The 12,126-nt window shown below is 30.2% G+C and overlaps 1 protein-coding gene across 1 annotated transcript; it reads right to left on the bottom strand.

Moving 5' to 3' along the window:
• Positions 1 to 6,805: 6,805 nt before the first annotated feature.
• Positions 6,806 to 11,157, bottom strand: LOC9299792. The gene is made up of 6 exons (XM_021023627.1): positions 10,774 to 11,157; positions 10,157 to 10,350; positions 9,215 to 9,248; positions 7,917 to 8,052; positions 7,314 to 7,797; positions 6,806 to 7,209 (listed from the first exon to the last, which is right to left on the bottom strand). Exons 1-6 carry the CDS (start codon positions 11,075 to 11,077, stop codon positions 6,958 to 6,960), a joined length of 1,404 nt encoding a protein of 467 aa, XP_020879286.1. The 5' UTR covers positions 11,078 to 11,157; the 3' UTR covers positions 6,806 to 6,957.
• Positions 11,158 to 12,126: the final 969 nt, after the last annotated feature.

Raw genomic sequence — 12,126 nt, 5'->3', positions numbered from 1 at the left:
TTTTTAACTTTTTATGATATATATTTTAGTGTATTAGATCTGGATCCACATACGTGTAGAGATATTTTTATAGAAATCGTTATATAGATTATAAAAATATAAAATATTTTGTTGTGTTAGTGAACTTCGTAATAGTATAAATATTATAAAGTTAGAGTAATGAACAAAATTCAGTTGCGTTAATGCATAATTATATTTTAAAATCCAGATTAATTTAGTTGCAAATTAAATGGTGTTACATTTTTATTTTCTTAACTAATCTAAACAGTCCTAACAGTTTGATTACATATGTTAAATAGGATATGAATTTGATTTTAGTTTGGGTTATTTCATGTATATTAGCTAGGCGTAACTATTTTGGAACATGAAAATATACCGTCTGGTATCTGTCATAAATTCTTTGTCCCATAACCTGTCACGTATACGTAAAATAAAAATATTATGGTCTCATATCTGTCATAAATAGAGTATGTATAACTGAAAACGTATGTATGTAAACAAATTTATTTTATATAGTGCTCATAACCCGAACTCATGCCAGTTGGGTATTTAGTTTGATTTTTAATATATGTTCCCCTCCCATCTCGTCTCGTAATTTATATTTTCATTTTATTCCATTAAAATCATATTCCAAATTCTTGTTTGCTTACCTTTAAATACTATACAATATTACAATATATATTGTAAATTTTGCGGATTAGTATGTATGCTGTTAAAGTTACAAATATATTTCAACAAATTTATTAATGATTCTAGCTAAATTTTGCATATTTTTCTTTTCTTTGTTTAATCATAATTAATTCGATTTTTGGGACTAAAATTAAAACTTGAGATACATCTATAAAAAGGATATGTTATTGCTGCATAATTTGTTTTGAATGCAAAATATATAATTAGTTCACATTATTTTGAAAACTGTGTGCAATATATTATGGATTTGTTCAAGGAAGATCCAGTTGAGAAGAACAAAAAAACACAAAATATTTCGAAATTAATATGTACAATCTTTTGTTTAGATATTTCTGAAACCTTCTCTAAACGAATGCCATAATGATAATTACTGTAAATTTATCATTATTTGAATTTATTTCATAGTAAATATAACTATTTGTTAATATCTAATATCGTTTTTTTAGAAATTTTGAAATAAAATTTTGTTTTATATTTCAAAATTTGTGAAAATATTATAACAAAACTGAGTCTTAAATATTTGTATTTAATTTTTACGAAATTTCAAATTCAATCTTAAAATCCTCTATTGATAAAATTTTTTAAACGATAGTGTTTTTAATTTTGAATTATAATGTTATTATTTTTCTTTTTATTTTTGATATGGAATAGTTTATTAGGATTGGTTTAGATAAAATTTTAGTTGGATATCAAATCTTAGTTTTTTAATTCTCATTGGTTAACAACTTTTTAGAAAAAAAATTAAATTTTCGTCCATAATTAATATGAGAGAGAAAGTGAGTTTAATTTTTTAGAAACTAATAATTACTTTAAAGAATTTTACTATTTTTTATTTAAATATATTATTTTGTGATTATTATTGTTCTTTAATGAATTTATTTAAAAACAAAAACTAATGGCATTTTTGTAATACTTTATACTTTATAAGGTTATTTATGTTTGAGTGCTTCCCAATTAATAGTATAGATTCTCGTTGACTAAGCTCATTGAGGCACAACGTTAACTAGCTAAACGGAGTAATCAGACGATGTCATCGCATAGTTTTTGAAGAGGAAGATGGAAACCTTATTGGTGTAGAAGAAAAATTATGTGATGGCTTCGAAGTGCCAGTTATGCGATGACATCGTCTTATCGATCCGTTTAGCTAGTTAACGATGTGTCTCAATTGGCTTTGTCAACGAGAATTCATTATTACAATAAAAATCAATATAAAATTAAGGATTTGAATCACCAGGTCTAGAGTTCATGCTTTAAACCAACGAAAATGGTAAACTGGTGATTTAAATGATATTTTTCCTGATAATATGTAAGAGAGATTATGTAATAATTTGTTTTTTTTTAAATATACAGAGTTTATAATTTAGGTTTGATATCAAAAGTATTATGTAAAAAACAAGAAAAAGTTAACTCGAAGTTCTTAATAGTGGCTCCGTTTCATGCCTCAATTCATAGTGAACCTCAAAACAGCAATACTTAATAACTTTGGATCTTATTAGTAACACAAAACCCTAAAAGTTTTTTAGCGAAAAAAAATACATTAAACCATAAACGATACAATGATAATTAGAAACGGCAAAGAACAACAGTACAAAAAATTTAAGAGTACTGTTTTTTATATCGTATTTAGGACGGAAGAGTTATTTCTCCACGAAAATTTTGCATCAAGGTAGATAGAGCCCAAACTATGACCCAAAACTATTTATCTCCTCCGAAAAAAATTTATCTATATTTCTCCCCAAAATAAAAGTTGAATATCTAAATCTCCATGAATTAATAGTTCGGGATCTATTAACCCATATGCCTGGGTTTCGTCGATTTACTGCTTACTTAACCGATTAATAAAGAAACTGAATCAATTTTTAACCAATTAAAAAACCAGATTTCAATTAAACCTCATACTGCATCGATACATGGTTACCAATAAAAAAAAGAATTGTTACTTAAAAATAAATGGGAAAAATGTCAAAAAAAATCATGAACTTTCAAATTTGGGACGATTTAATCTTGGACTACGATGAAGACATTTAAATCATAAAGTTTTTGTTGACTTTACAATTAATTAGCGAAGTTTGTTTGACTCGCCATTTTAGACACATCGTTAAGTAGGCTAACAGACAAGGTTTACGGCGTTAAACTTCAGTTTAACTTCTTCGTTATCTGAAAACGATATCGTTTAATCTAAGCGATAAAACGACGTCGTTTTGACGATTTGGGGGAAACTTAAACCTAATCCCCAAATCGATTTCGATTTCACGGCGATTGAGTCAAGCAGCAGCCGCGGAAAATGCCAGACCAAATCCTACAGAAGCTGAGCCGATTCAAATCCCTTCTGGAGATGAGGCGGAGGCTGTTCGTCAATCCGGATCAAATCGCAAGAAGAGGAAGAAGGACGACGATGGAGACATTGAGGAAGATCGTGAGGCTGTTAGTGGCGATGATTGAGAGGTCGTTGCGGATGAAGACTGCGATGAGGTTTGCTATGCTGGCGAAAGAGTCGAGAACAACGAAGAAGTTGTTGGAGAGGGACAATTGGCCATGGAATGTGTTCCACAAGAAAAGGAAGGAGGTGGTGTCGAGGCAATAGAAAAGGAAGGAGGTGGTGTGGAGGGTCAGAAACTGCAGGGTCTGAGAGACAAGGATTACAAGGGTGGGGGTCATGGTTTGAATGTTCAAACTAGTTTGTTTCGTTTCTTTGGTTTGTTTTTTGTGGTTTACTCGGATTAGGTCGAAACTGCAGTTTGTGTTCAAGTTTGTCTTTATGCAGTCAGAGAACCTATGTGTGTTTTACTCGGATTATGTGTGTTTTGTGTATGTTCTGGTTCAGAACCAGTAACAAAAACATTTTTTGTTTCAGTTTGTATTAGAAACATGTTTCATTTTCTTGTTTGGTGTTTATTATTGTTTTAGTATGAAAATTTGAACTAAACCAAACTTGCATTTATCGAAGTCAAATGTTGCAACACAATCTCAATACACTAATAACCTACTACAAGCTTGTTCTCTTTACCCTGATCAAACAACCCATAGACAATCATCACAATGGTAATAACAAACAGCCACACAAAACACACTTTCAAGCCACACCAGTTTCTTCGGGTTTCCATTTTGTTGCTCATTGCTTCTTCCTTCATTTCTTGAATCATAGCCTTTAACTCATTTGCCTCTGATTTGGCTTTGCTAACCTTATTTGCAATGATTGCTAACCTTGGCAAAGCATCTTCTACCTCTTCAAACACGGCTTCTTCGGCCCACTTGAATAAATGACCCTAAGCCACAAACAAATTACACATTGTTAGCTACTGACATTGAAAAATCTAACCCAAGAACAAATTTCATTCATACATAAACTTACATCTCTTTTGCTTGTCCACGAACTAACATCTCGTTTGCTAATACACCGGAAGAAAGGTCGGCCCGGGTTCTTTTGCGTTTTTGATGTGAAAATCGTGACATCTAAACCACACACACACTTCTACGGAACACCACGATCTCCAACGACAGCAGACGTGACAGAGCTTGAACTCATTGGAGCAGATTGAAAGGAAGAAATCTAGTCGGAATTTCAGCAGAGGGAAGCGAGAGAGAGATTGAATGTTCTAGGGTTAGAAAACGAAATCGATTTGGGGATCAGGTTTTAGTTACCCCCAAATCGTCAAAATGACGTCGTTTTATCGCTTAGAGTAAACGATATCGTTTTCAGATAACGGAGAAATTAAACGGAAGTTTAACGCCGTAAACCTTGTCTGTTAGCCTACTTAACGTTGTGTCTAAAATGGCGAGTCAAACAAACTTTGCTAATTAATTGTAAAGTCAACAAAAAACTTTATGATTTAAATGTCTTCATCGTAGTCCAAAATTAAATCGTCCCAAATTTGAAAGTTCATGATTTTTTTTGACATTTTTCCCAAAAATCAATGCTTAGTTGCTTGTTTGATTATAAATGAGAGATCTAACTTTTTATATACAAAATCACCTCCAAAAACGATGATAAAAAGTAATCTGATCTAACAGTACATGTTAATGCTTGGATCACACCAATAAGATTTATGTAAGTATTTTGAGGGAAGAACGAAGAATCTATTATTAAACAAATTAATTGGGTTAGGCGTTTACAAGGGGACGATCAACAACGCCGATCTGACTAAGCGACGTGCTAAGATGTTCGAACAAAGTGGGAAGATTCGAACAAAGTATTGATGGCTAAAAGTAGTTCGGTAGACGAGCTCAAAAATCAAACTTTTAAGAGCGAGATGATGTGTATTTTCTGTTTATGTGTCAGCATAAAATATGAGATCTCTTCTTAACTGTTTTTTCCAATGTTCAAGAAAGTGCTAGACGCTAAACAGGCGGTAACCTTCTGTCTAGCGCCTAAAACGCTTAATCGAAGCGTAAGCAATTTTAGGCGGTTTAAGAATAAAACAATATATATTTATATAATAGTATATGAAATGTTGGAAAAAACATTATAAAAACTTAAAATTGCAAATTTTTGAAAAATGAGTTTAAATTAAATATTTTAAAGTAAAATAAAATAATAAAAGTATAGGTGTCTTTGAACACAATTTTAAATATATTTTTCGAAAACTTCAGCACTATTAAAACACATTTAAATCCCTCTAACCTGCCTAAACCCGCTTAATAGCCTATTTGTCCGCTTAATGTCCGCATAGTTTGCCAAATCTACCCCACCGCACCGCCTAGTACCCGTTTACTCTTTAGTATAGTGATTTTTAAAAAACATTTTCAACTATATTTTTCACCATAATAATTAAAACAAGTAGTTGTAGTTACATACTTTTTTTTGGTGATTCACCGGGAGAATTGTAATTACATACTTCGTCATAACTAAACTACACATAATACCTAAGTGATTAGTCCAAACTTAAGTGGCAATTTTTGTCCAAACATAGTTAAAGCCTTTAATGCTTTATATTTCTTTTTTCTTGCTTCGTTGACTTTATTGCTTCTCATTGTTATCTTGCATTGAGTTTCTAAAATCCAAGACTCTTTCATAGTTGTCAGTCTATTTTTTTTTTTAATATTATTTAATTTTTCTTATAAAAAATAACCTTGTTTATCAAAACATTTTAGAGTGAATTTGCGCAGAGATAAAAATGGGGGTATAAAATTAGGAAATAGATATTAGGGATGTTTGTTTCCGACAACATCCAAAAAATAGTTGAAAAGGGGTTTGGTCCATGCGCGTGGGAGAGAGGGAGAAAAATCGGACATTTAGTAAATGCTCAACAGTTGAATTGATCTTTATGTGGCAACAGACAGAAAGAAGTGACGGTTATTAAATGTGACCGGCTTTAATTTGAATCTATAACAAAAAGGTATAGGCGAAAATTACAAATTTTAAACCACTAACCTAATTACATATATATCTATTAATAAATTTAGCACTATATAGATATATATATATATATATATATATATATATATATATATATATATATATATAACTCTATAAAAGTGTATGGCCATGTAACTAAATTTATAGATAACTATTAATTCTTTAACTAATTGGTACATGTTTACTCAAAAGGAACGCATGAAGCTTGTATCGTCCATCTACGCTCTTTAGATCTGCATCTACGCTTTGTATAGATCTATATGTGGAGGTCCATAAATTGTTGTAAATCCTTATTTGTATCGTGAAAATTATTTCTTTCGGCGAATAGATATACCATCTAATTTTTTGGTAAGGCAGTGTGAATAATAAACACGGCGATGTTTTTCTGCTTGGTTTAAATGAATTCGAACAGAGTTGAGAGACAAAGACAAAGAGAAATGAACATGAGAGAAAAATAGAGATATATCCAAAAATCAGAAATTAAAAGCAACAATCAAAACGTCAAGCGCATGGAATTAAAATGGGTAGAAATGTGGACTAAAACTATCATTATCTTGGGCTTAGACTCATAATAAATAAAATTTTATTTCATCCAGATCTATTGTCTATCACCTAATTATCTCAACATTTTATCGGTACTGTTTTATCACATGGTTCACATTTACCCTATCAATTCTTTTATATTAATTAACTCATTTTGTATCTTATACTTTTATCGAGTAATGTTTGGTTCTATGTAGATTTTTATATACTTATGCATTGGGCAATGTTTTATATATTGTAAACATCATTCAATCTCCAAATACATATGTTACAACAATCTTTTTTTATTACTTCTACCACTATCTTCATTTATTCAAAGTTGAACACATCAACTATCCAAAAGAATTTGAAAATGACTTCGTCAAAATTTAATCAAGATGCGAGTCAGGTAAATCACCCAAAAGAGTAACATTGATGTACTCATTAGGAAAGTGAGCAGGTAATCCCGGAATCAACAATGCAACAACCCTAAAACACCTCAAGAACCATCCTTCTCTAAACTCTCTACCTTTCCAATAAGGTATGACGAAACTACGTATCAACTCCCACATTGCATTCATTATCTTTGGTGTGACCCATAAGAGATTAAAGTAGTTTTTGTTTGGCTCTTCTTCCTCTACCTGAACATAATATCAAACAACAACAATGAAGATAGATATCATCAGTAGGTTAAGTGAATAAATAGGAGTACATTCTCATATTACAATTGTAATATGTAACCAACCTTTCCTTTGTAGAAACTGTCATAGTAAAGGCACGCCCCAAAGTGTTTGAACATGAGTGTCTTGTCGTCGAAAGGCAACCTAGGAACCATGTCGTTGCAATAAACATATCTTTCGTACTTCACGTCAAACTTTTTCAACGAATCTTTCATGAAATTTCCAAACTCCTCGTCGCCTACGCGTGGCTGTCCAAATGTGTAAACTCCTTCTAGCCTCTCTAGCATTTGCTCCTCTTCATGCATGACTAACACAGCCGTGAATAGAATAGCTAAAGCCCCACCTAGGCTATGTCCGGTCAATATAAATTTAGATGTCGGGTTTTGGTCGAGAATTTCTTTTAAGTTACGCCTAACAGTGTAGTATGCATATAGAGTTGTTTCTTTTTGGGTTTGGTCAAAGTTTACTTCCTTAGGCCATCCTTCTTTTTGAAGCCCTAAAGCTTTCATGAATCCGCCATGGATCTTTCCCACATTCTTAACCTCGTACCTGTTTTGGGAATTGATATAGTAGTTTTATCAAGGAAACTAAACAACCCTAGACTGAAGTAATTAATGAAGATTTGTGTGTGGAGATAACTTAAAACTAAAGAAAACAAATTATTGTACCAGGAGAGATCCAAGTCGGTACACCAATCATCGGCATCAAAAGGATCAGTGCCTCTGAAACTAACAATGATAAGGTTTGGATCTGTGCTTGTGTCTTTTATAACAATCACTTCTGTTGACCTTTGTTTCTGGTAACCTAAGAAATACAACAAAAATTCACAAATAATAATTAAAAAATACAACAAAATAAAAAATATATTTTTCATACATCATTTATTTATTTAATACAATTTAAAATCCTATAAACTAAGAAATATTTAAAAAAATTCTTAGTGAAAATGTGTGAGTCTTAATTTGAAGTTTGATTAATAAAATTCTTGTTTAGCAAAAAGAAGGGAATTCAATCTTCTTAAAAAAATTATTTCAAAATCTCAAAATGAAAGAAAATATATAAATTGAACTAAATATAAATTTCTTTGGGATATCATTGATTAGGCAAATTCACATTTTTAACCTTCAAAGTGTCACTAGATAGCATTTTAAACCTCGAAAGAATTCTACTAATACTATAAACCATCAAAATAATTTTACTAACACTTTAAACCTCCAAACTAGCTTTCATGTTTACATTGCCATAAAATATGATAGAATTAATATAAATTTATTTAATTTAATTTAATTTTTAATTAATTTATTATTTATTATGATTTTACGATTATTAAGAAAAGTAAAAAAAAAAAGTAGATTCCTCTAATACGGAGAATGCTTCGTTTTCTGACTAAACTTTGACATTCTTTGGTTTTTATTATTCTATTTAAACTTCTATTGTACCTCATATTATACATTATTTGGTTTCTATTATTATACTTTAAATTTCTCTTGTGCTTAAGTCTATAGTTTCAAAGGTTTAATTTTGAAATTTTATGGTCGACAAAAAAGGTGAACTTTTTTTTTTTGTTTTTTTACATTTTTATTAATTTTAATAAATAATAAAAATAATTTCAATTTCAATGAAATTAAATAAATGTATATTAAACAAATAGAAATTAAATTTTTCATCATTTTTTAATGGCGAGACAAACAGAAAATGTAGTTTGGAGGTTTAAAGTGTTAGTAAAATTATTTTGATGGTTTATAGTGTTAGTAAAATTCTTTCGAGGTTTAAAGTGCTATCTAGTGATACTTGAAGGTTAGAAATGTGAATTTTCCATTGATTATATTTGAGTATTATATTATTGGAATCAAATTCATTTTGGTAAGGAAAAATAATATGTTGCACATTTCACGTGGTATTTGCCTACTTTGGACCAATTAAGTTAATTATTCATCAATAACATAAAAAATGGAAGTAGTCTCACCATTCCAACAGCTGTAGAAACCTAATAAGTCCATCTGTGCCAAAATATAATAAAAATATAGGGATTATAAGTCCAACATACAATTATTTCATAAATGACTTGATTTTAATAATCAATGGAAATCATGCATGATCATGTTTAGAAGATAACTTAAATAATTCGACGAAAAAGATACAGGTAAATAAGAGTCTGCATTAGTTGTCGTATTTTTTTATATGTAACTTTAAGCGAAGAAAATGTTCACTTTTTACTTAACTAATGAAAACAAAATAAAACTATAGAAAATATGTTATTTAGGAATGAAAAAAAAAACTTTAGAAATTTGTTTTAGTGTAGTAATCGCTAAATTTGATTCTGATCATCTTTAAATTTAAAATAATATACCATGACATACAAGTTTAGTAGTTAATGTGTCAAATTCATCCGAATATAAACATGTATAGTGCATATTATTGACAACAAAAAATATCATTTTTCATTTAATGAGAAAATGATCCTATATTTGTTGTGACTAGTATGTATAGTAGAGTAAACATATGGAGAGAAAAAAGAAATTCAGATTAAACCGAAAATATTGTCTTCATATATATACACAATGGGGAGGAAACTTTTTTCTCTTCTTTTAATCCATTTTTCCCTTTCTTTTTCCAGCAGAAATATACTGATTTTTTTTTCTTTCTAAAATATGATTGGCGAAGTAAAATAAGAACTCGAAATAATTAGTTTACTCTATTTTTGACACCAGTCACATCCATTGTGTATTCAAAAAGACTACTCCAAAATTCCATTTTTATAATGATAGAATGTGAATTTGCATAAGCACAACAAAACTACTATTGTTAGATATGCATGCAACCTATAATTTTATATATAGCGAGAGTTGTGAAAAAACACAATTATCGAAAAGTAGTCAATCAAAAGGAAAGAGTTAAAGAATAAAACCTTCCAATGGTTGTGAAGAACGGAGCTGACAAAGTTTATATTCTCGTAAGACAGCTTAGAAGCCATAATTGACAACATTGCTTTGTATCTTTTACTTCCTCTCTCTACCTTCTGGTCTAGCTCTATTCGCCGGTCTAGGTTTCCGTTTAGCGATGCAAATGTCGCTGATGTTTTTTCCGGCCAAATAATATTTCCTAAAATAATTACAAAATAATATATTTGTTAAAACTTAGGGTCTCCCTCACCAAAAAAGTTCTAAAATTAAGTTAATAATATTGGTGTCACCAATTGAGTTTTATTGTAGGTCATCTCTCAAAATTTGGTTTCAAAATTCAATTAATTAAAAGATTCATATGATAAAGGAGAAAACCCCCTTTGGATTAACTTACTACCTTACTGACGCATAATCTTTTGAGAAGTATAATTTATATTATACTAACAATCAATTATATATCTATTGTCCTCATTGTTCAGTTTGGGATTTCGAAATGAAGAAATTATAATGTTTTTGACATTGAATATTATTACCTTTAGCGTAATTCACCGAACGTATACCCATTAGCTCTAACTTCTAAACAAAAGAAGAAGAAACGAAAACTCTTTAAAGAAAATCTTACCTTGGAAAAGATTTGGGAGTATCATTAAGAAACCACCATTAGAAGAGAGAAGGTTGAGCCAAAAAGCAAGAGAAAATCCAAGAAAATAAAGAGGTTTCTTAAGGAGAATCATGAGTTTTTGAATAACGATGGATACAAAGATGATCCACCGTCGCCGGAATCTAGAAAGATCATCCTCAAGCCTCTCTTCCGAAGAATGGATGAACTTTCTATTCCCGATATCCGATGAGAAGAGAAGATGTATGAGATCCGAGACGGTGGCTTCTCTCGGATCCAACACAAAGTAGTTTTTGGTTCTAGACATTTTTTTGGGTTTGTGGTTTAATTGTCAACGTTAATTAAGCTTCAAAATGTGGAAGAGTTGTTTTGTAAGGTAAGTCACGTTACCTTTGTGTACTTATAATGTTAAGAGTAATATATTTAATTTCATATTGCGCCAAGAGTCTATGCTTTGGATTTGTTTATTATATATTTAAATTATGATTACGATGGTCATATCAAGAAGGTTGGTGTATATCCACAAGTCAATATTATTCACACATGGGTTGTATGGTAGGCTTGAGAAGAATATGATTTGACAAATCTTAAAGGTATTAAAAACCTAGATTGTCTTAATTTTAATTACTAAACTATAAGTATCGAGACGTTTTATTAAACTTTTTTTCTAGTGGAAATCACGTAAAATCCACCAATTTTAGGAGGGTTTTCATAATTTGTTTTTTTTTTTTTCTACATTAAAACACTAAAACCTTAACCCAACTTAATAACTAGAAGACATTTATAAGTAAAGTAACCATATCACTGTGCGACATTACTTTTACCACATTGTATAAACTCCGTTTAAGACCATAGAATTAAGTTTGACCACGTGCTAAAACAGAAACTCAGTCTAGTTTTATACTACTTTTTCATTCTGAAATTCCAATATTGGCATATTGCATCCATTGATTTCAGTTTATAAGGTTTGCTTTTTGCTATTTTGAGGGATTCAATTTTATTTTGAGGGATTCAATTTTAGTTTACCTCTAGGTTACTTCTAGGTTACTTCTAGGTTACTTTTTTCGTATCAAAAGTTTTGAATGATTTGATTCTAGTTTTAGACTAATATATTCAATATTGTGACATGAGACTATGCTTTGAATTTCAAACAAAGAAACTTGATTTTAGTATAAAATACGTATTTACTAGATTGAAAAAATCAAAATTAGGGAAGACCCACTAGCTAAGTATGAATCAAAAGAAATTATCAGTTTTTAGGATATATTTTGTATCAGTCACTACATACTTTTGCTTTGAACATTCGTACGAAGAAGATTTGACGATTAGCAGAAAAAATATCGTAAGTACCATATT

The sequence above is a fragment of the Arabidopsis lyrata genome, assembly GCF_000004255.2.
Source record: "Arabidopsis lyrata subsp. lyrata unplaced genomic scaffold ARALYscaffold_8, whole genome shotgun sequence".
NCBI classification, from domain to species: domain Eukaryota; kingdom Viridiplantae; phylum Streptophyta; class Magnoliopsida; order Brassicales; family Brassicaceae; genus Arabidopsis; species Arabidopsis lyrata.
Note: the sequence above shows the minus strand (reverse complement) of the source record. Positions and strands in the feature narration are given on the sequence as shown.

Excerpts from the sequence above, each read along its gene's own strand:
- LOC9299792 (XM_021023627.1), bottom strand. The coding sequence starts at position 11,077 with ATGTCTAGAACCAAAAACTACTTTGTGTTGGATCCGAGAGAAGCCACC. Across the intron at positions 10,351-10,773 it reads ACTCCCAAATCTTTTCCAAG|GAAATATTATTTGGCCGGAA; the intron begins GTAAGATTTTCT and ends TAATTATTTTAG. Across the intron at positions 9,249-10,156 it reads TTCTTCACAACCATTGGAAG|ATGGACTTATTAGGTTTCTA; the intron begins GTTTTATTCTTT and ends ATTTTGGCACAG.